At 37.3% G+C, this 25,275-nt stretch overlaps 2 protein-coding genes across 12 annotated transcripts in view; one reads left to right on the top strand and one right to left on the bottom strand.

The window, feature by feature from the left end:
• The window catches only part of LOC126747020 (fumarylacetoacetate hydrolase domain-containing protein 2-like), a 29,749-nt gene extending 27,724 nt beyond the window's left edge, over positions 1-2,025 (top strand). For all 6 annotated transcript variants that reach the window (XM_050455499.1, XM_050455498.1, XM_050455502.1 and 3 more), the window contains 3 exons: positions 1,356-1,494; positions 1,544-1,733; positions 1,791-2,025. In XM_050455499.1, the coding sequence (XP_050311456.1) occupies positions 1,356-1,494; positions 1,544-1,733; positions 1,791-1,971 (510 nt within the window). In that variant the 3' untranslated portion in view covers positions 1,972-2,025. The remainder of the gene's footprint in view (positions 1-1,355; positions 1,495-1,543; positions 1,734-1,790) is intronic.
• The window catches only part of LOC126747011 (probable G-protein coupled receptor CG31760), a 165,254-nt gene that overhangs the window by 73,081 nt on the left and 66,898 nt on the right, over positions 1-25,275 (bottom strand). For all 6 annotated transcript variants that reach the window (XR_007664069.1, XM_050455479.1, XM_050455482.1 and 3 more), the window contains one exon: positions 7,671-7,835. Coding sequence is in view for 5 of the 6 variants with exons in the window: in XM_050455479.1 (XP_050311436.1) it covers positions 7,671-7,835 (165 nt within the window). In the remaining variant the exon portion in view is untranslated. The remainder of the gene's footprint in view (positions 1-7,670; positions 7,836-25,275) is intronic.

Genomic DNA, 25,275 nt, shown 5'->3' with positions numbered 1-25,275 from the left:
CATTGATTTATGTCTTACTATTATCTAGCTTAAGTTGTATTAAAATGAGTATCTTTTCTATAAAAATTCAGAGATTAGAGGGACACAAAGTCAATGGTCTTAAAAGATGTTTATTTAAAAAAAATTATTACACGTGTTTCGCCCTAAGGCATCGTCAGATCGGTAAAGCTATAGGATTAACACCACAAACATTCAAGTTAAAACAAAAATAAATACATACAAAATAAAAATAATGTTGACGTTCACATTCTTATCTTCTATTTTTATTTTGTATGTATTTATTTTTGTTTTAACTTCAATGTTTGTGGTGTTAATCCTATAGCTTTACCGATCTGACGATGCCTTAGGGCGAAACAAGTGTAATAATTTTTTTAAAATAAACATCTTTTGAGACCATTGACTTTGTGTCCCTCTAATCTCTGAATTTTTATTATCAAGAGGTCTCTTTGAGAAAAATGGACTACTTTTTTGAATCTTTTCTATTATTTTATTTTTGTAAAATTGGTGAATACGGTTAATAAATAAATAAATAAATAAATAAATCTTCGGGTTAAAGCGTGGATAACTAAATGGCCATTTGACACTATATGTATAATAAAGTTTTAAACAAACCCTAATAAGGTTTTCTTATCCTGCGCGTTAATTCGCTTCTAATCTTTTATTTGTTTACTCAGCAAAAGCGAGAATCGAGAAACAAAATTACAAAAAAGTTGACTCGCCCTTAATAGCTTTTTCAGGGAAAAAGGTCGAAATGCGAGGCTCAACTTTAAAATTGCATTAACGACGCTTTTGATAATATTATTTGATTACCGAGTTGAATTTTCTAAGTAAATTTGTGAAATACAAACGAAATAATTGGACGGCAGAGTTTTAGGACAGTCCCGGCCATCTTTTTTTGCTAATATTTCAGTTTGTTTATGAAAAAATAATTAAAAGGCAACATTGTAGAGTAGAACTTGCTCTACAAAAAAGTTCCTAACCATGTTTCTTGTAAGCCCAATAAATTTCGAGAAATCTTGGAAATTAGGAAATGGCACTGTATGTATTTGTTAGTGATCATGTAAACACATTGGTGACCACTCCACTTAAGTGCCGAATTCCATTACAGAATGGCAAATGTGTATTTGGCTATAGGTATCAGTTCTTTATGGAGCTGTCAAGAGTCGAAATTGTAAAAATGTGTAAGAGATTGTAGAAATGTGTAAGTAGGTTTTTTAAAAATATCTGGATTTCTATAGATTCTATTTCTGTAGACTAAAACTTAATCTACAAGAAAGTTTGTAGATTACAACCTGCCCAAAACAATGTTCCCCGAAAATACATAAATGCATGAGCAATCTTCAAATTTATTATAGGCGGTGGACTGGGAAGTAGAACTAGTAGTAGTAATCGGAAAAGTAGCGAGAAACGTGAAGGCAATAGACGCGTTTGACTACATCTTTGGTTATACCGCCACTCAAGATCTCACCGCCAAAGACTGGATGAACAAAAACGGTAACCCAAGTCCCAATAACAATTTGCAGTCCTCTAAAAGACCTTTTAGGCGGACAGTACCTCTTGTGCAAGAACATGGACCACTTCTGCCCCATAGGGCCCGCCATCGTCACCAAGGATGAAATCCCGCACCCCCATAACCTTTCGGTGAAAACGTGGGTCAATGGGGTCCTAAAACAGAACGGGAACACTCGGAACATGATTTTTAAGATTGACCAGCTTATTGAACACTTATCCAGGTGGATATTTACTCGGTTTTAAGAGTAAATTTGATATTTTTCATTTAATTTTTTTAGTGTAATCACATTATTGCCCGGAGATTTGATATGTACAGGCACCCCCGCAGGGGTGGGATCTACAAGGGATCCTCCCGAGTATCTTCAGCCTGGGGACGTTCTCGAGAGCGAGGTGGAGGGAGTGGGAAGACTCAGGAACACTTTTACAGACTTTAATGATGAAAAACACTTATATCTGTAACACATTTTTTTAATAAATATACCACAAAAACCAGGTTTTTTGATAATAACTGAATTTCTATTAGTTTTATTAAAAAATCATCAAAAAGCAAAGTTGTAGAATAGATTTCCTGATTTACAAGCAAACTCCTGACCATTTTTTTGATACACCCAATAGATTAAGAGGAATCCTTAGGATATTCAGGATTTATAATAAAATAACCTAAATTGAGGCTCTTAAAATGAAGGAGAAAATAATAAAATAAACGTAAGTAGATCCGTAAAGGAACTTAACTAAACAACTTAAACGAGATAAGAGAAAAACAGTACAAAAACTATGAGATTAATTCACGTGTTTGCATACTCATAACAAAATTTTTAAACTTATTTAAAATAAAGGATATTTGATTTTGATTAGATATTTAATTTCATTAAATCGGTAAAACTAATGAGTTTATTTAATTAGATTATCGTTATCTGGTCCAAAGGGGTTAAAGCGTTAGTATAAAGTTTTTAAAGACCTTTTAATGTATGGAAAGTCTCACACAATTTCCCAAGAAGTAAAACGTATGGGCAGGAATTGTGGGCACGTCAATTATGGGTTCCTATTTTATTGAGGGCCCACTTACCTCTGGAAAATATTTAGAGTTGCTTCAAAATCAGACCTACTTTAATTGCACTTTATCCAAATGGTGAAAACTCATTTATACCGACAGATTCGATATGGTTCCAACAGGATGGCGCCCTCCCCCACACTATTCGCGAACAGTACGAGATTACCTTACCAACGTTTTCCCAAATAGATGGATTGAAAGAGAGGGTTTTATTGAATGGCCAGCAAGGTTGCCAGATTTAACCCCATTGGATTTTTATCCATGGGGTTATCTAAAATCTAAAGTTTATTTTAATAAACCTGAAAATTTAGAAGAATTAAAAAATAGAATTAGAGCCAAAATACAACAAATCCGGCCTCAAAAAAAGTATTACAAGAATTTGAATATCGACTTGGTTACTGTCAGGAAGTTAATGGTCAACAATTTGAACATTTATTTTAATTTTTTTGTTTATAAACTGTTCCAAAAATTCATGGTTATTTATAAAAAGTGTAATCGCAAATTTCTTAATAAATATTGAGGTTAGATATGGGACATGGTATACAAAATATATTTCAAATTTTATAGAAAAAAATTAAATTAAAAATTTGGTGTTTCTATTTAAGAAAATTAAGTTGATAGTCATAACTTTTAACATTTTTGGTCCACCCTGTATACATGAATTTATCATCAAAAAAATTACGATAAAAAATAAAAATTAACGTGTCTGAGCGTTTTTTTTTTCGAACACACCCCTGAATTTGAAATGAATTTATTCCAACTTGCGCGTCCTCACTGTACATATATTATATAGATGTTAAAAATAGTTATTATTATATTATTTATATTTTGATTTTTAGCGTATGTTGTGAATTTTATTGCATTGTGAATATAATTTCGACTTTACATTGATTGACTTTAAAATTGAAAAAAGAAAATTGGCAACGTTGATAAGATTATATTGAATTGAATTGACGAAACAGTGGGCTGCCAAGGCAGTTGTGCATATAGGTCTCCTGATGGACCCGTCATGCCCCACCGGGGGTTACCAGAGCCCAACGGCCTTAGAGAAACCGATAAGGCTCTCTGGTCTAAAGGACTTAAAGTCGCTCGGTACACTGAAAGTGTTACCCAAGTATTTGAACCTGGCGCGCGTGAGTGCTGGGCACTCCCCGACTACATGGTCAACGGTTTCATCCTCCTCACAGCACCATCGGCATTCCGGGTTGTCCGTAATACCGATAGTATGGAGATGGCTTCTTAAGTGCCAGTGACCGGTTAAAAGACCCGTCACTAGCCGAATTTCGCGTCTTTTTAGGCGTAGTAGATTTTTGGTGAGACAGGCAGAGGGCCCACCTATGCGCGCTTTGGCCTGTCTCATACCAGGGGACTCAGTCCATCTTCGGTGGGTCCACTTGTCCAGCAGATCCTTCATTGACGCGACCGCAACGCATTTGGCGATACCAACTATGGGTTGCGGCCCCATCGGCACATTCGCCAGCCATCTGTGTACCAGATGGTCTCCCTATTTCGCAATTCAGGTCTGTTGGAATACTGCCACTGCCTGCAATGTGCGTCACGAATCCCTCGCAGTCCATAGTCTCTGGAGCCATGCAGTTACTGCCCATCAGAAGGAGAGGACATTCCTGTATGGCCCGTGACCAAATTTTTGCGTGACCGGGCTCGCCAGCACGTAGTACGCCGAGGACGTATAGCCTGTACGCAGTCCTCATTACCTCGAATTGCACAACGAGGTCCAGAGGCGGAAGGCTCAGCAGAGTCTCAAGCGCTCTAGTTGGCGCCGTCCGTATGGAACCCGTTATGCTGAGACATGCAAGACGTTGGACTCTGTCCAGTTAAGCCCAAATTTTCGCTTTCTTCGTACATGAGCGCCACCAAACGATAGCCCCGTATGTGAGAAGAGATTTCACAATGCGCGAGTAGATCCAGTGAAGGATCTTAGGAGACAGACCCCAGGTATTGCCGAAAGCTTGCCTGCAGGCCCATAGCGCGCAGGTGGCCTTCTTCATTCTGGTGTCTGCATGATCGTGCCAGGAGAGTTTGGGATCCAACTTGATTCCCAGAAATCGAACTGGAGTAATGCAGCTGCACGCCACCTAGAGATATAACAATGGGCGTGCCAAAGTTACGTCTCCTCGTGAATAGTAGGAGATCTGCTTTTTTGGGGTAATTCCTAAGACCTCCCGAGAGGCACCATATGTCCACCATATGCAGGGCTCTCATCATAGGGCCTCGCATTGAGACGGCGTCTTTCCCTGAGCAAAGGATTACCAGATCATTAGCGTAGGCCTGTGTGTATAGGCCAGCATTGTTTAAAAGATTTATCATGCTGTCGACCACAAGACACCACAAGGTAGGGGACAATACTCCTCCCTGCGGGCAGCCCCTAGCCGCCAACGTTTCGACAATCTCGTTATTGAGCTGGGCAGATACATGACGTTTCGAGAGCATGGCCTCTATCCAGCTAACCAAACAGGGTTCTGAGCCGCGGCTCTCGAGTGCTTGGCAGATTAATGCAAAAGGGGTGTTGTCGGACGCCCCTTTAATGTCTAGCAACGCACCCAGACAGGCCTTGCCACTACCCAGAGCACCCTCCACCTTCCTAACGAGGTGGTGTAGGGCCAGGTCCGTGGATTTGCCCGCCTGATAAGCGTATTGGTGCACATGAAGTGGTTTGTTGACCAGGATGCTTTCCTGAAGGTATCGATCAATCAGCCTCTCCATCGCCTTCAGCATAAAGCTGGTAAGGCTGATAGATCGGTACGATTTGGGATTCAATTTCGATGGGAAAGTAGGCAGAGCAGACTACCAGATCCTTTCCCGTGTCCATTGACAGTTTGACGGCTACTAGGTCCCTTGTACAGAGACCTGAGAGGAGAAAGCACCGCACATTCCTAGTAAGGATTCCGCGGGGATTATCACAAGGTACATGTTTATGTATTGTGCCGCCAGTTAAACCCATGCCTTTAACAGAGCCCTGGTAAGTCCAGGGCTCCAGTAATAGGGCGACGTCGATATGGAGCTCAGTGAGCCTTTTGCACAGAATAGCGGTGGACGCTCTTCCATGCTGTAGATTCGCCTGCAGAAATGTTAAAGGCATGCTGTATGGTGTGGGGATAGGTGACTGCCAGCACGCTTAGTCCTTGGAGCTAGAAGGGCCATCGTCTACGGATAGCCCTGGTCCCTCGGAAGCTGTGGTATCAGCAGTAGTGGCCTATAGCGAGCCCTGTCTCTCCCTTATCGTTTTGGCCAAGATTATATTAATAAATAAAGTAACTTAATTAAAAATATGCTTACTTAAAAATAGCAAATCGAGTTTATGCATAGAGGCTCTCGATAGAATATAAGTCATATTAATTCTCGTTAAAATTTGTCTTTTTATAATTATACAGTGTATTCTTTGTAGAAAAAAAACGGAATATTTTTTGATATTTCCCATATTTTTCAAGATAACGAATGGACGTATTTTAATTCGAAGAATTTAAAGATCGTAACAAAAACGCAATTGCATGAAAAACAACTTGTACCATAGTGTTAATTAGAAAAAGAATTAACATAACACTTAATGTTGATATCTTAGTAACTATTATATTAATTTTTTTTAAGTCTACAGAAGGTAAAGCTGTGTTACAAGTCACAAAAAGACGCAAGTGAATCCGATCTTGTTAGAAATATACACATTAAAATAATTTATGGAATAAAGGTATCAAAAATCAATTTGATGAAAATTTGAAAAATATTGAAATTAGCACCATTGCAACACTCAATGGTGCTAAAATAGCAGACAACAGGAAGAAGCACCATCATGGAAGCAAAGAATAATAAATTAAATTTAGGTATTGGCACTTGAATCGTAGGTCTGGCAAGCAGGTTTCTTGCAAATATCTCAGTTTCTATTAAATTTATCAAAAAATCAGTAAAAACAAATTTGACGAATAGAACCTGATCTACAAAGTGACCATTTATTTTTCTCGTAAACTTAATAGTTTTTGAGAAATCTTGGAATCTAAGAGTTGGCACTTAAGTAGTGGGTCTAAAAACCAAAATTGTAAACTAAAATCTGATCTACTAAAAAGTACTACTAGTACAAAAAAGTCCCTAAACATTTTACGGATAAACCCAATAGTTTTCGAGAAATCTTGAAATTTAGGTGTTGACATCGGAAAATAGTGTGTCTGACAAGGACGTTTTTTGCAAATATTTAAGTTGTCTGTTGGTTTTATTAAAAAATAATTAAAAATCAAAATTGTAGACTAGAGTCTCTAAAAAAGCTCCTAAGATTTTTCTCGTCGTAAACCCAATAGTTTTCGACAAATCTTGAAATTTAGGAGTTGGGACTTGAGTAGTAGGTCCGACAAGCAGGTTTTTTTGCAAATATCTGTTTGTATTGATTTTATCAAAAAATCAGTAAAAACCTAACTTGCAAATTACAACCTGATCTACAAGAATCTTCCTAAAGATTTTTCTCATCAACTCAATAGTTTTTGAGAAATCTTGGATTGAAGGTGTTAGCACTTGAGTAGTGGGTCTGACAAGGAGGTTTTTTGCAAATATCTAAGTTTCCATTATTTTTATCAAAAAAATCATAAAAAAATCATAAAAAAGGGAAATACTAGAGTAGAATGTGATTCACAAGGAAGTTCTTAAGATTTTTCTTGTAAACCCAATAGTTTTCGACAGATCTTGGAATTTGAACTTAAATAGTAAGTCTGACAAACAGCTTTTTTTGAAATATCTCCGTTGCTATTCATTTTACCAAAAAAATTTAAAAAAAAATATTTTACAGATAAAAAGCTTATATACAAGAAAGTTCTTAAACGTTTTTCTCATAAACCCAATAGTTTTCGAGAAATTTCTTAACAAATACCCACAAAAACTTCGGAAAGCACAAAAAAATCCACCAAAAAGCCATTTTCCGGGCTACAACAGAGGCCTCAGAGCTTTGATAAATGGATATCTCTTTCTCTCCACGTATATCCCGAGTCGCAAATAAAGCCCGTCACGAGCTTTTGCCTTTTGCCATGGCATATTCGACGTCATGTATATGCGGACGTGATAAAAGAAAAACCAGATAAAAATCTGATTTTTTTTTTGCTAATAAACTTACCCTCGTCTTCCCGGAGGTGGTATAGGGACGCTATAGGACATCAACCATCTCCTGGCGGAGCAGGAGTAGTAAGGGTAAGTCCACCATCCGCGGTAAGACACGTTGGGGGGGCTCTCGATGAATTTTGGCGAGCGAAGACCGGGACTTGAGTCTGCGTCTTCGTACCTGTAAAAGTACAGTAAATTAAATAAAGAGAGGGACTAAAGGGGGTTTTTGGCAAATAAATATCTCAATTCCTATTAGTTTCATTCAAAAATGTTTAGAGAAGAAACTTTTATTATAGATTAGGTTTTGGTCTACAAGAATACTTTTGGCAATTTTTCTCATAAATTTAATAGATTTTAAAGAATCTTCTGATGAGGAGTATCAGGTTTTTTCCAAACATCTGAAATTCATATTCAAAATAAATGCTTTATTATCATAAATACATGATATTCGTTGATAGAGCTTCTTATAATATAATATAGGAACATACATCAAAATGATGTATTACAGATGTGAACTTTTAGTGAAGCTTTGCTATGAGATACGACGCTATGCGATGCTATGCTTTTGATTACTTGCTATATTTTGGCTGTGTTTTAATAAAAGGCGATAAACAAAAGCGTAGTAACTTTCAAACCTCTGCCTGCGTCAGTTCCAGCTACCATGGAATTATTATTATTAGAAAATTCATTTTTACGATATATGTATATAAAAAAAATGAAAAGTAAAAAAAAAGAAATGGGTACATGAAATTTATCGTGCGGTGAATTTCATCATTTGTTCTCCGAATTAACCCTATATCCTGACAAATTTCGAGAATATTTCCGAATGTCTTTGGAAACATTCATACTTATTGAAAATGGTATAACACCATTAGTGGAAAAAGTGACAACAAACTAGAGGGTTCCAATCAGCGTTAAAGAACGCCTTGCCGTAACGTTAAAGTAAGAAAAAAATGCTTAGATATATGTGAGTACTTTTTTTTGAGTACTAAAAATTTTATTTCAAATTCGTTACAGTTATTTTAGAAAAATAAACAAATAGAAATGTAAACGTATAAAATATGTCTTTTTTCTTCAGGGGAGAATTGTGTAAGAACTATTTGTTTCTGTGGAATAAGCGGGTGAAGCCAATGGTGTTGCCACAAAAGTGTGTGTCATTTGAGGCTGATGAGTTGGCATATTATTGGCAAAACTTATATTTTCAACATGGTGCTCTGTCACTGTGGCTTGGTAAAGCAGTTCCTGCATTTTGAGACGAAACCACATCTTTGTTTCAAAACGCATTTTTTTTAGCGGTGTATGGAAACTCATAAGAAAGTGATAGTCATCATCCTGAGTAATCTGAGATTGTGTCGATATAACGGAATTATTTGCTTTAAGAACGTCAATTTTTTGTTGCTCTAATTTCAAAAATTCTTCAATGTCAAAGTCTTCTTTTCTTTTAGCTGCTCTTTTTGCTCTGGCGGTTTTGGCGGATGCCCACAGTCAGTTGGCTCTTGACGTACATTTTTATCTGAGCTAGTAGTTGCAATAGTTTGGTTGTTGTGATCAGATAATAGTTGTTCTGATTCAATTCTTTCATCCGGAGTAACAGATGTCTCTTCACGAAATAAATGATCATTGGATACATCTTCGTTTAGTTGGCTTGCATTATCGTCAGTGGGTAAGTTGCCAGTTAGCTGTCTCGGAGTCATTTGATCCTTAAGGAACCATAAAATCTTAAAGTAAGTCTACTTTGAACTAAAGTTTGAAGGAGTTTCGTCTCCAGATTTAGGTTTCGGCAACTTCTTCAGCTCATTTCTGAAGACATCTCGTAAAGATTTGCATCTTTTTTTAGCCGCTTCTTTTAAAAAAAAAGAATAAAATTGTATGTTTTCAAAAAGTAATCTTGTTTTTATGAATCAATTATTAGTTAAAAATTAACAGTAGAATGTTGACATATCTCTTAACATATCACTACAGATAATTCACTAAGGGCCAGTTCTACAAACATGGTATAACTTTTTTCCTGGAGTAATTACTATGACAACGATTGTTGAGACAATAGCAATTATTCTAAAAATAAACTTATACCATGATTGTAGAACTGGCCCTTAGTGATAATAACACATTAATTGATTTTCCTAGTTCCAGGTTTCTGGCGACAGGTGCCTCTTATAGAAGCCTAGCATTCTCTTTTCGCTTTGGCGTTTCAACTGTGGCAAATATAGTTAAACAAACATGCGAAGCAATATGGAAAGTTTATGTTGCTACATATTTGTTGGTCCGCCTCTGACTATTGGAATAAATGGAATTTGCCTAATTGCGTCGGCTCAATTGATGGTAAACATGTACGAATTAAATGTCCGGCGAATTCAGGAACAATGTTTTACAATTATAAACAATATTTTTCCATCGTTTTACAAGCTGTGGCTGACGCCAACTACAAATTTCTGACCATAGAAGTGGGTGCATATGGAAAACAAAGCGATGGAGGAATCTTTCAGTCATCACAAACATATGCTTTGTTAAAAAATAAAAAGTTTAATTTACCCAAGACAACAACATAACCTGATTCAGATATAGAATTCCCGTTCTATTTGATTGGAGATGAAGCAGATCCGTTGACACATTTCCTAATACGACCATTTCCTTGAAGGCAACTCACAGATGAAAATGAGAATTTGAGGTGAAAATGAGGTGTGTGGAATGTGCATTTGGTATTCTAGTGGCTATGTGAAGAATATTAACGAAAGCAATAAAGACCGACCCTTCCGTAGCAGAAATTACAATTAAATGCGCTTGTTTGCTACACAATATTATAATATACCGAGAAGGAATCCATGATTATGATATAAACAATCACAAACAAACTTGCAGTGATATGACCAGCCTCACGTGTAAAAAACGGAGCGTCAAAACAAGCATATGAATTAAGAGATATTTTGAAATCGTATTTAGTAAACCACTAATATAATTGTTATTATATTTCTCGTAAATTAAAAAGTTTTTTTTTTTAAATATAAAATAAACTAGCATGTAAACACCATGTTTAACATACTTGAAACGTTTAGTTCTGCAGCTGCCTCCTGCCATAATTTCTCAACTTTGTCCCGATCTCGATAGCCTTTGTTTTGTTGCACTCGGGCTGCATTTATTAATTTTTCTGCATCCATACCATACGAAATGCGGACAAATATAACCATAAACAATAACTAGCAGCGCGAGGACCCAAGCGATTAAAATCAAACTTGCTTGAAAATCAAACAGACGCGCGAGATCGCGTTGCATCGCATCGCATCTTAAAGCAGCAACAAGCGCGCTGTTTGAACGCTTGCTTTTGATTTTAGAAGTTTGTATTAATCGCATTGCATCGCATAGCATCGCTTATCGCTTAATCGCGTCCTGTGTGCACGTACACTTAGAATAATATTGCGGAGGGTTGTTGGGTGGGTTCAAAAATAAAACAGAAACCTGTTTACTTAAATGTCGAGGTTTCGACTCATATTAAGTCGGTATATGGTTATTGTAAAAAAGTACAAAGAAAGTTTTAACAAAAAACAAGACACCGATGATCTGAGTGCAATTTACTATAATTTATTGTCAGAGTTATGTACTACAGGAATAAATTGGCGGTTGCTCCATTTTATAGAAAAGGTTAGTACCTTTAAGAGGAATCTGGACCTCTGTAAGTGGAATCTCTTGAAGAATCTGGACCTCTGGTAGAATGTATTTTAGAAAGGAAAAGCCCGGTAGTCTGGAATACATATTTGTTGTGAGCACTCGTGTCTTATTTATTAAATTATGGTCGTTTACAGTTCAGGTGTGGGATAATAATTCGCGTGCTTTTCGGTCACGCCACATTTTTTTTAATTAATTGATCGTGCATTGGACATTTTTGTATATACGTTTATTAGTTATTAGTTGCTTTGTAATTTAGTGAGTTCCTTAAGTTGTAGTGTATATATAAAAAAACAGTGGAAAAGAGATCCCACAGTAGCTCTGATTCCACTAGCTCATCAGATAGTGAGTATGAGAGTTACCGTTATATGAAATCAAGGCGTGATTCAAGAAAACGTTCAGTGGAATCGCGAAAACGCAATCATTCAAGGAGACGTCCAGAGTCACGTGTTGTAGAAACTCCTGAGCCCGAAACAACGAAACAACGTTTCAAACGTTTGGAGAAAATGATTGAAAATTTGGCTCAACGAAAGGACGAAAATAGCAAGGTCAGTACAATTTGACCTAATGTGAAGGCGGATTGTATTCCAGAGTTTTCCTAAAAAAATTATAACCACACGTAGGAAGAGTGGAAAGCATTAATAAAGAAAAGCTGGCTATGCCGTGAGTCTACAAACGATGATAAATAGAAAGAAAGATCCAAATGAAAGCATGACATCATATTATTTTGATAAAAAGGGAATTGCTAAGAACATGCGACGTTTATGGAAAAAGAGCTGTGTCATGTTTAATACATGGACTCTGTGATACTAACGTACAGAATGGAGCCAAGCGGGCCGCTACCAAACGCCGGATGATCTATACGAAAAATATTTGTCGGTTCTTCATGAACAGCCATACGCATAGATCAAAGGATCTATGCGTATGAGTTATGATTAACGATTCTCAAATAGAGTTCAACGGATCTCTGTAGACAAACGGATTTATATTCACGAATTAAGGTCAAAGGATCTTAGTTGAGATCAACGGATCTATGCCTATAAGTTAAGATCACAAACACTGTAAAAATATACATAAAATATTATCAAGGGACCTATCGATTCTAATGACAGGCAAATTCACAAGGAATACGTGCTAAAGAAAAACCGAGTTTATAAAAAGACTACTGCAGGACATCGCTGGGTGATACCTAAATCGGCACGAAGACGAATACTTATCTATTATCATGACGACGCAGGTCATTTTGCCGTTAGATATCTTGTCAAAACGTTATTGGTTTCCATCCATGAGAAATTACGTAAAGAATTATATAAGGTCATGTTTGGGTTGCATGTATAATAAAAAACCTTCAGGTAGTTTACAATATATCGAGAAGAAACCAATACCAATGTATACCCTTCATCTTGACCACTTGGGTCCATTTGTAAAAAGTAAAAAAGGAAACAGTTATTTGATTGTAGGTATACCAGTTACAAAATGGTTAAGGGAGATTATCGAAACGTTCGGTGTACCCCGAAGAATCATTTGTGACAGAGGAACTGCTTGACCAGTCGAGAATTTTCAGATTTATGTGTGCGACAGCTACCCCTCGAGCCAACGGGCAAGTTGGAAGGTATAACAGGACAATCCTTTCATCGTTAAGGGCTAGCATATCACATGAACAAAATTGGGAAAAGTCACTAGTTACTGTCAGATGGGGCATCAATACAGCGGTAAGCTCGGTCACCGGGAAATCGCCTTATGACCTATTTCTTGGTTATCAGCCACGTGGTATTGATGACGCTTATCTTACAGCTGAGGTTTGTGACGAAGAACCCGTTGACCTGCCGACTGTGAGAGCGGAAGCGTCAACAAAGATTGCTGAAAGTCAGCAAAAACAAAAGGAGTTGTACAACCAAAGACATGCCGGCATAAAAACGTTTACTGTAGGACAACAAGTCCTTGTCCAAAGAACAATGAAGTGTTCAAATGATGGACAGAGCAAGAAACTCGAACCACGTTATCAAGGGCCTATCACTGTAACGGCAGTGTTAGATAACGATCGATACGTGGTTGAGGATCTAGCGGGTGCAGAACGCTGTAATACCGCATATAAAGGGATATGTCCCTCTGATAAATTAAAATTGTTTTCTACAGTTGTTAGTTCTAACGAGTCCGACAGTGACTGCGAGAATTAACAACTATAGTGAGAAATAGGTACTGGGCCCAAAATGAGACCACATGGTGCTAAAAGCAACTCTAGGCTGGGACGTGATAAGAATACTAATGAGCCTTCGAACTATGGTGGGAATCTACCCACATCTGTTATCCAACTGTTTGGACAAACTTTAGATCTGGTGAAATGTATTTTAGAAAGGAAAGGCCCGGTAGTCTGGAATATATATTTGTTATGAGAACTCGTGTCTTATTTATAAAATTATGATCGTTTACACTATTAACAGCGCTTAAATTTTTTTTAGGGTGGCAATTAAGACCGTCGAAATTTTTGGAATAAATAGGAAGATTGCAAACAAGTTATGTAAGACATTTTAATCATTTACACCAGCTAAAACTATTTCAAAATCGTTAATAGTGAAGTCGGAATATTTTTTTTTAATATTTAAAATTAAAGTACCGCTAGACTTTTATAATTAGAGTTGTTATACTGTTAATGTACATATGTTTATAAAATAAATAAATTTTTTACTAATATGCATAAAAATGTTTTTATTTTTTTTCCACGGTATTCGCATGTCGAACGAAAAAAAGTCAAGAAATCAGATTTGCCCTAAAATGAATGGGGATTATACAAATAGTTTTTATTTTATGGAAAACCAGTGGCGTACATAATATATTTAAAAAATATTTAGTCTACGTTCTTGTATGGACGCATCAAAAAATGGCTGTTGATACTGACAGGGTGTGTGATAAATTTCATAAGCATATCTAGGAAATTAACCCTGGAATGCTACACTTATTTCCGACTCTGCATCTGCTGCACAGGGGTAGAACCGTACCTCAAATAAAACACGTCGTATTTTAGAAAAACGAAAAATTTATTCACTTATAGAAAAATAGTAACTTAAACGGAGTCTCTAAGAACACTTTTAACGCACATCCATAATAAAATGTTCATGCGGCACACACTGAGCATATTTTTTTTTTATGTTGCAAACTCACGAACTTTTTGCATACAGCACAGCTTACTCTCTTCTAGGACAAAGCACACACCTACCCACTGTTGTTGTAAGCCTAGTAGGTACTTCTTCTGAAGTGGTTATCTTGAGGACCCTACATATAGTTTCATGGAGTTCGCGCCTCAAGGTTGGAGCTTCCAAACAACTCATCATGTGCGGTCTGACCAGGTCAAGGCCAAGCTTCTTGAGGTATTCTTTCCTGTGCTTTAGAATTTCTTTATTCACTTCATCAGAGCCACGCAAAAGAATCATTGAATTATATCTCAGAATATCCAACAAATTATAAAACAGACATAATGGCCAGCGACGTGTTTTTCTACCAGTAGAATAAGTGTGGCACAACTGGTCTAAAGTATCCACTCCTCCTTTTGTAGAATTATAAAATTGAATAATTTCTGGTAACTTGGTCGTAAATCACCTTTTTCGTGCATTGTCGAAAGCATAATTACTGCTTTTTTAGCACTCTTGGGTGGACAGTATGATAACAGTGTCAGATGTCCGCTGTAGCAAAACATGGCAGAATTTTGATTCCTTTCTTTGAGTTCCAAAAACGACGGAATTTCTTTTTTATTTCTTCTCACAGTACCAACAATGGTAATTTTCTTCTCAAAAAGATGTTTCGCGGTCTCAATAGAAGTAAACCAGTTATCCATGGTCAAGTTCCTATTTGTTCCTTGGACAGAACTGGTTCAATAATACTGAGCTACAGGAACATCAGTTGGTGTGGAACCTTTTCCTATATAAATTTCAGCATCAAGTACAAAAGCTGTTTTGGCATCATAATTTTGATTCCGTATTTATTGGGCTTTGAAGGGATGTACATTTTAAAAGGACATCGCCCTCTAAAACCAACCAATTGTTCATCAATTGTAATTTATGTATTCTGAAGGAGTATATAGGTTTTACATTTTAACGATTGACCTCTCAAATACCTCTCGAAAAGCTGCAAGCTTATCCGTTTCTTTTCTTTCAGCTCTGAACTGCTTATCATCAAAGCGAAGACAGTTTATCAAAAACCTGAAACGTGCCTCGGGCATGGTAGCACGGAATATTGGAATTTCTGTGTCTTTATCAAATAGTTCCTTGGTCAAAACTCCGGTTATTTATATATATATAACACCGGCATAATAAAATAGCCCGAAAAGTTCTTGGAGTTCATACTGTTTGTATCCTTAGTCCAAGAGGGTCTCTTACCTACTGGCGTAATAACAGGTGCATCAGTATCTTGGTCATCGTTCTTATTTGAATATTTCAATTGTTGAACTTGGATCTCGTTATTAATATATTGGGTGATTTTCTTGAGTGAAACATAATTCCCAAGCTTCAGTTCCCGATGTTATGCTTCGTTTTTGTTTCGAGGTAAATGCAAAACCAGATTTCGTTTTGGTGTACGATGAATTGCGCCTTTCTTACCTGACCACATAAACCCATTTTTAACCCTTAATTTGGTAGGCACTGGTAAAATTTCCACCATATCTCTGTTGATTTCGGCCAATGGTATATTGTCATCTTCCGAATCTGTATCAGATGGAAAGGTATCCTGACTCTGTTCTGATATTTTTGGCTAAAATCTAAATTTTTTAATAAAGCCATTAAATTGTTTAAAAAATCTAGGAGCACTATTATTCCTATGAAAAAAACCATAGATATCATTATTTGTAATAAAGATTATGCTCTAAAAGAATCTCTCGAAGTATTTTTCTTGGGTGATTCATTGTGCTGCTTATCATTATTTATTGTTTTATGTACGATCTCAGTTTAATCATGAGATTTGAATCGTAGGTACTGATAAAGACGTCAGATTTATAAAAATTCCTTGATCTAATAATCTAGTTTAAGGCTATATATTAAATACTACAAAATAGAAAAGCTTTTAAACAAAATCAAATAAATAATGGATATAATTTTTGTTGCACGATTTTCACGATATTATCATAATTTCTTCTATGTAATTTCCCCGAGTACTTAAAAATGGCATGTAATAAAAAATAATATGCTGATAAGGGATTTTCTTTGTTATAAAATAAGTAGATGACGTTCACGGGAATCAAACCTTAATCACCCGCATAATAATAAAAGTGATACCTCATCAGGTTATCTTCGAAAAATTACCTATTTATTTCCAAATCGTTTATTTGGACAAGGTGACTTCAAAAAAAATACATGAAAATATGCGCCTTATCGCACACATATATTCGGCATTGTACAGAGCAAATAATTTCCTGCTTCCAAAAAAAGCTCTTAGGCAAACGTTCGTTTAAATTGGGACAAATCAGGGGCGGCGCACGTAGGTAACAAAAATGGAAAAGTTGTTAAATTTTATTCAACAAACAAAATACAATAAAATAAAGTTTAAAATTACAATGTTTGAATAAACAAATGACTCACAAAAGAATAACCATTAAGGGTTTATCAATATACAAATAAGTAATAATTTAAACGAAATAGTTTTTTCAGATTACTATGCGACATTGTTGTTTTAAGTGAAACATGGTAATTAGTTAGTAATGATTTCAACATAGAAGGATTTAAAATATATATAGCAAGGGTGAATTTAACCAAAATGAAGGGGTGGTTGTTTTTGTAAAGAATGATTTGGATATTGGAGAGAAAATATTAAACTAGATAGGTCAGGCATTACTTTAGTTAGGGTTACTTTATCTACAAAGGATATACAGTATAGCATCACATATATATATTATTAGACCTTCCTCGACCATAGTCTCTTCATTTCGTGATGATCTATAAAATTATCTGAGAACAGTATGTAATGTGCAAGCAAAAATACTCCTAGGAGATATAATTATAAATATTTTGTCCTGAAAATTCAGCTGAAACAAATAGCTACCTCTCTCTCTTATTAATGGTCCTACATGACCAAAACTTTCCGGAGGTAAACTCGCCTCCCATTCATATCTCCGGGCGGAGGCTGGTCGGGGGGGGGGGTCCATCAGGCGGATCAAAAAGCCTAAAAATCAATTTCTGCAACATCAGAGGCCTATACACCAACACCTACAATCAAATAAGCCTCATTGGCAGAAACAAAGGTGAAACCTTCAACAACAAAGGTTCACCTCATACCTGGATACGATCTACACACCCGATTTCGACTAAACTTTGGATTGGCAGTATTTGTTAAGAACGACTTGAGTTGCCAGCGGGACGAAACGCTGGAACCTGCGGACTTCGACGTCATGTGGTTCAAAATAATAGCCAGTGGTGCCACGAAATTTATCTGCTGTATCTACAGACCACCAAGCGACACCCAATATAGACGGCTCTTTTTGAACCTGGTTGATTGCATTAACCATCTGCAAATTGACTACCCAAGCGCAGAAATCATCGTCATGGGTGATTTTAACGTTCACAGTATCAACTGGCTGCGCTTCTGCAACAAGAACGACGATGAAGGACGAGAAGCTGAGCTATTTGCCACCATATGCGGGCTTACGCAGCTTGTGGAGGAACCTACCAGAATCCCCGATCGAGACAGCGAGTTCGCGAGTCTCCTAGATCTGGTCTTGGCTTCAGACCCTGACTCGTACACAGTATCAGTACATGCCCCCTCTAGGAACATCGGACCACAAATTGATAACAGTCTCTTGCCAGTTGGAGGTTGAAACGCAGGATCCTCCGATGCCGCGGAAGGTATGGCACTATAAATCAGCAGAGTGAAACCATCTTCGGGAATTTTATCGCTTATTCCCTTAAAAAGAAGTCTGCTTTAGAACCAATAACATCTCAGAATGTGCAAACCAAATTACAGAGACGATCTTGGCAGGAATGGAAGCTTATATCTCTTTTTCTACTAAATGCGGATCAAACAACAAGCAATGGTTCAACCTGAATTTCAAAAAGACAGTAAACACACTAAAAGGCAGCATATCGCAAATGGCGTCAACATCCTTCCATCGAAAATCGGAGGAACTTGTTAGCCTCCAGAAATAGCTGCAAGCGAATTATTGATGAATGCAAAGAGAGTCACAACAACAGGATCAAAAACAAACTGCTAAACTGCCCAAATGGAACAAGATCTTTCTGGTCGGAATCGAAAGCCGTTAGTCAAGGATTTGCTAGGTCGGCCTTGCCACCCCTAACAGCAGATGATGGTTCTATCGCGGTAACAGCAAGGGAAAAAGCCAACTTACTGGGTAAACTCTTCGCGTCCAATTCTACTCTGCACTCGCAAGGCAAAACAGCGCCATATTTGCCAAGGGTGAATTCATCGATGGGAGAAATTTCGTTTCCCCAACGAATTATAAATAAAATTCTTAAAAGCGTAGATACCAACAAAGCTTCTGGACCCGATGGAATTCCAGCCCTAATACTAAAACGTTGTGCAGACGAATTGACTCCTCCCTTATGTAGACTGTTCATGGCATCGGGGAAATTGGCCCTGCTTATAGCAGGGCCAATTTCCAACAAGCTGGAAAATTGCTCGAGTGCAAGCTGTACCCAAAAAGGGTAAGAATACGATGCCCTCCAATTACCGCCCGATTGCACTAGTTCCAGTAATATCGAATATTATGGAGAAATCAGTCAACCAACAACTGTTAAGATATCTGGACTAATCAGCGATCATCAATACGGCTTCCGAAAGCTTAGATCCACCGGCGATCTTCTGGCTTACGTCACACACTTGTGGACGGAGGCCATGGAGAAGCACGGCGAGTCTCGCTCAGTCGCTCTTGACATTTCCAAGGCATTTGACAGAGTGTGGCATGAGGAACTACTAACCAAGCTCTCCTCAATCGGCATACAAAACTCATTATTGAATTGGATCAGAAGTTTTCTTGAACAACGAACAATCCAAGTAGCCGTCGATGGATACTTCACCGACAAATTTAACATTAACGCTGGAGTCCCTCAAGGATGCATTCTATCCCCCACCCTTTTCTTGATATATATCAACGATTTGCTAGGAACCACTGTCAATCCAATCTACAGCTTTGCGGAAAATAGCACACTTATTTCCACATTTAAGTCCGCCAAACCAACGACAGCCGCAAGTTCTCAGAATCTTAGGCAGCAACAAGTAGCTTCAATCAACAACGATATTAGAGCAATCTTGGAGTGGGGCGGTAACAATCTGGTCAATTTTAACGCTAAAAAAACGCAGGCTGCAGTATTTACGATGACGACTAACCTTGGTGGCCTGGAGCTGGTTATGGCAGGGAAAACATGAAATCATCCAATGAAATCATCTTTACATCTTCTAGGAGTCGAGGTCACCAACAGTGTGTCCTGGCATGACCACGTTGCCGAGGACGCCAGGGCGGCTTCCAAAAAACTTTGAGTGCTTTTCAAAACGAAAAAACTGTATACACCAGAACAGCTGCTGACTCTTTATAAAGCTCAAATACGCCCTTCCCTCGAGTATTGCTTGCATGTCTGGAGCTCTGCACCCAAGCATAATTTAAACCTGCTGGATTCTATACAGAAGAGAGCTATTCGTCTTATCGACAAACCAGAACTGACAAAGAGTCTGGATAGTCTGGAGCACAGGAGAAAGGTGGCTGATCTCTGTTTATTCTACCGTTATTACTTCACGGTAAGTGCTCCTCTGAGCTGGCAGGCCTGATTCCACCCAGGGCTGTTCCGGCAAGAAGGACGCGTCTAGCAGTTGCGGCTCATCAACATCGAGTCCACCTGCCTACCCCAAGGACGTCGCTGTATCGGGACTCATTCATCTGGAGAACATCTTTTTTCACAAATTTTTCGACGCATACAACCTACAGCGATTCAAGATAAATGCCACTTCTCCAAGAGTGACATAGGACTTTCCTCTTGTGATTGTGTTTACCATTAAAAAAAAAAAATTTTTTTCAAGTGGGCCAAAGTTACCTTGAAATGGGGAAACTTTGTCCCGTGCATGTTAATTAGGTCTTGGGTTAATGCTACACTGAAACATAGGGGGTTAAATTGATTTTAGGTAAATAAAAGCTTAAGGAAAAATATTATAAATAAATGCAAAATTTACAACAAAAAATTTATTTTAATGAAATTTATTGCAAATAATCAACACATTTGTTATAATAATGGACAAAATATAAAAAAAACTTTATCCTAATGCTTTGCAAAAATATCCTACATCTATACTAAAAATTACACTTATTTGTCAACAAAATTGTCAATTTCTGAAACTTAGTACTGATTTCTCTTAGATACCATTTTTGGCTCGTTAATTTTCATAATGACGTCTTCCCAACTGTTAAAAATGTAATTCCTTTTTCCATACAATCTGCTCTAAGTTTTTCTTCCGAAATCTTGATAATTTTTCCAGGATATTGGTTGGCATTAAACGTTACCAACACAAAATCGCCTATGTTTAAATTAGCACGTCTTGGTCTCTCAATATCAGGATTTTGAACAACCTCATTATTTTAAGGAAGAAGTCCATTCTGAAGTGGAGTCAATATAATATTGAAAAGTTAAGGGGAAGTCTTTTCTCCCCAAATAAAATGCTAATTCTCTGATTTCAGGAGTGATGCGTTTCGGCAAGTGTTCTTGCCATCATCAGACTTGGGTTACTTAACACATACACAAATTCTAAACAATAATCATTATTGCCATACAACCCAACCTAAGTCTGATGATGGCAAAAACACTTGCCGAAATGCATCACTCCTGAAATCAGAGAATTAGCATTTTATTTGTGAAGAAAAGACTTCCCCTTAACTTTTCAATAATCTTATTATTCTTGTCTTCAATCAAATCAGAAAATTAATCGCTTAGATTATCAGATTCTAAATCATTTTCATTTAAAGAGCTCCGAGAAGAGCTTAAAGACAAATTTCGTCTTGGCTTAGCGGATTTTTGTTTTAAAGATTTAGGCTTGGTATCTGGGCTTATTATGTCACTCGAACTTATGCTTTTCCCAGCAGGAACCTGCAATTTTTTTCTTCTCTCCTTGGTCCTATTTTCAGTTCCCAAATATTCTGCACGTTTTGCCTCTATCTATTCGAAAAAAGCTGAACCCATCATATCTTTGTTCACTTCAGTCACGTTTTTTGGTAAGCGATCAAGTAAAATTTGCTTACTTACAGGATAAATCCCACATTTCTTAAAACCAGAAATTACAGTCTGGCTTTTATCTATTTCTAGATTTTGAATTAGTTCTTTAAGTAAGGGTGGAAACAAATCCATGGGAATACTTAAAAATCTGGAACCAGATTTTGACTCTTTCCACTTGGTTAAAATATTTCGCCAAGCTCTTTTTAGTGGGGCAAAAAATGCCACATCCAATGGTTGGGTGAGGTGAGTTGTGTTTGGCGGCAAACATACGAATCTTATATTATTCTGCTCACATAGTTGAATAACCCTTTCGCTAATATGCGATGAGAGGTTGTCACCCAATAAAAGAACAGGTCCATATTCGTTTCTCACTTCCGGAAGAAAATGATATTCAAACCAATCTTCAAATGTAGGTAGGTCCGTCAAACCACCCACTCTTGGAGCGGTTGTCTTGGGGGGCCAAGTAGTCCAGAGATGCTCGGCCTTGTGTTGTATTAAGGAGAAAGCATTTTCCTTTTGCATTGCCACAAAACATAACAGAAGTGGCATTTTTGCTAAAATTGCATATTTTTTCAACATACTTAGCCCCTCTTGTACAAATGACTTCTTTGTTTCCTGGGTCGTCACTAAGATTGGTCTCATCGTTATTTCATATTCGAGAGGGTGGAATGTTTTCTAAAGCAACTGCCAAGTTTTCCATATAATGTCATTCAATGCCGCTTCAGAAACTTCTGCTCGAACTCTCTTTATATTGGAATTAATTCGTTGGGCTAAGTTTTTATGACGCAGCAAGTAAGGTTTTGTCCACTCATATCCAGGCAGATTATCTTTGAACAATGAAATACGGGATACTTTTTTGTCTAAGTAAGCTTTAACAACCATCCAAAGATGTTGTTCAAAAGCAGCTTCTTCCGCATCTGAAAAAACTCGAGATCGGCCAATAGTTTTGAAGTGTTTGCCCTTAAATTTATTTTTGATTGTAAATCTAGGAATCCCATAAGTTGCTGCAGCAATTCGTTGAGACATTCGACCTGATCTTATTGCTTGTAAGCATTCTTCCAGTTTTTCAGACGGATAATTTGCATAGGATCGTGACCCAAGGCGTTTTTTGGGTGTCGAGGCATTACTTCCTAAAAAAATATGAATGTAAAATATTTGTTGCTAGTTGTTGAGGTAATTACCCCTAAATATCGGCTAAAGTTACCCTAAATCATATTATCCAGGACAACAACAAAAGGAGAGTTAATAATATAACTAAAAAATATGTTACGCTCTATTTTATAGTCCATTATAACGCCAATATACTTACCGAGATACTAGAACTTTCCTAACAATTGGTGCCGATCAAAGTTTTAATGCGTAAGTTATTGAATAAAAATCGACCTGTCGGCTTCAAGATCACCTTTCGACTGAAAAACACGCGGTCGCCGCGCCGTCGCGCGACTGTTAATGAAAGTACAAAAACGCCCCCTATCGACTGGAGTTTACACAATAGAGTTGTTATTTACTTTTTTGGCGCTATTTTTAAAAATAATCTTTTTTCTTAATGTGGGCCGAAGTTGTCCGCAAATGGCTAATGTTTCCCCATTTGACGGTACCTATTTATTATAATAATTATTACTAAAGTGTTTCTTTTTTTGTTGTTGTAGAACAGTCAAGAATCAGCAATAGATGAAGAGCAAGATAACAGCCAAGTGAGCCAAGCCAACATTGAAACTGGCAAAGAAAATAATATAAACAACAGCTGCAATGACAATAGTGAAGACTTTTCAAATTCTGAAAATTGTTCATCACGGCCATCTACATCTGCGACAGGTAATAGGGTAATTCGAGGATAGATGGCGCAGAAGGTGAGATGGCGCAATGGTTTTACAGCGCCGCCGTTAACGTTAAAGGGGAGCGGCTGTGCTCTGAGGTACTTCAGTTCATATCAGGCATGCCACCGCACCGTTTGTGTTCATCGGTTAAATGTCTACTTAAATATCAATTTATACGTCGGAATTCCTTCTTTGTGCTAGTGAGCTTTAAATTTAACAATAATTTGATTCACAATATCGTGTCAGGTAAGTAAAAACATTTAAGTTTTGTTATATAACCTCAAAATAGCGCATATTTCAAAACGTGTTTAGTTTTTGAGGTGCGCCATCTCTCCTCTCACAACGAGGATAGATGGTTTACTTATTTTTTGAGGTGAGATGGCTCATTAATATTTATTTTTCTTTTCAGTATGCCCACCAAACACAAGCGTACTGGAAGTTGTTCCAGGGCTAGTTGGACCGAACAACAGTTAGCCGACGCCATTCAAGCCGTTAATGAGAATAGAATGGGAGTTAATGAGGCTGCTTGTAATTTTGGGGTACCGGCAACCACTCTACGAAGAAGAAAATTGGCAGACAATATAAAGAAATGTCCTCTTGGACCCTCCTCCACGTTAGGCGAAGCTGCTGAAAAAAAGTTGGCCACACATATCCTAAAATTTCAAAAAATTTTATTTTCCCCTACTCGAACTGATATGCGAAGTATGGCTTTTAGATTGGCCGAACAGCTGGATATTAAACATAATTTTAATAAGGAATTGAGATTAGCTGGTTATCCGTGGCTGCAGTTATTTCTGCAGAGAAACCCAAGACTGTCAGAGAGAAAAGCAGAAGGGTTTTAGATTAAATTAGAAGGTTTATTAATTTAGTTTCAGAAGGGGGGAATTAATCGATCCTTGGGTATGAACAAAAAAGATGTTGAGACTTACTTTCAGCTGCTAGAAAATACTATGACCGAGAATGATCTTATGAATAAACCTGGACACATCTGCAATATGGATGAGACGAGTTTACAACTTAATAATAGGCCGGGGCATGTTATTGTTAAGAAAGGATCTAAAAACATCGCAAGTATCAGCTCCGGTGAAAAAAGAGAAACCATTACGGTTATAGCCTGTTGTAATGCGGAAGGCGTTTTTCTTCCCCCAACCTGCGTCATGAAAGGAAAAAACAAAAAGCAAGAGTTCGAGGATGGGATGCCTCCGGGATCCTTGGTTTATATGTCAGAAAGATCGGCTTATGTCAACAGTGACATATTTTTTCAGTGGCTCAAATATCAGTTCGTTCCGAGAAAGCCGACAGGGACAGTTTTGTTACTGCTTAATGGTCATGCTTCACACTGTAATAACGTTAAGGTGCTAGAATACTGTATTGAATACAACATTATACTGCTTTGTTTGCCAAGTCATACGACGCAATTTTCACAACCACTAGAGAGATGTTTTTTTAGATTGTTAAAATTAAACTACTACTCAGCTTGCAGTTTATATATTAAGAATAATCCAGGACGAAGAAAGTTACTTGCTGAAGGATGGAACAAGTCTGCAACTGTAAATAATGGAACTTCGGCATTCAAGGCTACGGGAATTATGCCATTTAATCCTTCTGCTATCCCAGATGACGCATATTTGACTGAAAATAGTATCGTACTGAAGGCTCCCGATGCAGGTGAAAATAAAATTCCAGATGGTAGTTCTCAAAGTTTTACCAAAGCTTTATCTGATGATAATCAACAACCTTGCTGCAGTTGGCAGACTGAAGATGATTCTGTACCAGAAAAACAAAATGAATCGGTTACAGAAACTAATGCAAATACTCCCGTCAAAAGTACCCCTGAAAAATGCTAGATATAATCTCACCCGTACCAGTTGTTTCCGCTAACATTAATTCGGTTCGCAAAAGAAGCAAGCAGCTGGCGGAAATTTTAACTACAGATACAAGAATTAGCGAA

The sequence above is a fragment of the Anthonomus grandis genome, chromosome 18 (genome assembly GCF_022605725.1).
Source record: "Anthonomus grandis grandis chromosome 18, icAntGran1.3, whole genome shotgun sequence".
Taxonomy (NCBI): Eukaryota; Metazoa; Arthropoda; class Insecta; order Coleoptera; family Curculionidae; genus Anthonomus; species Anthonomus grandis.
This window is presented reverse-complemented; position numbering and strand designations above follow the sequence as displayed.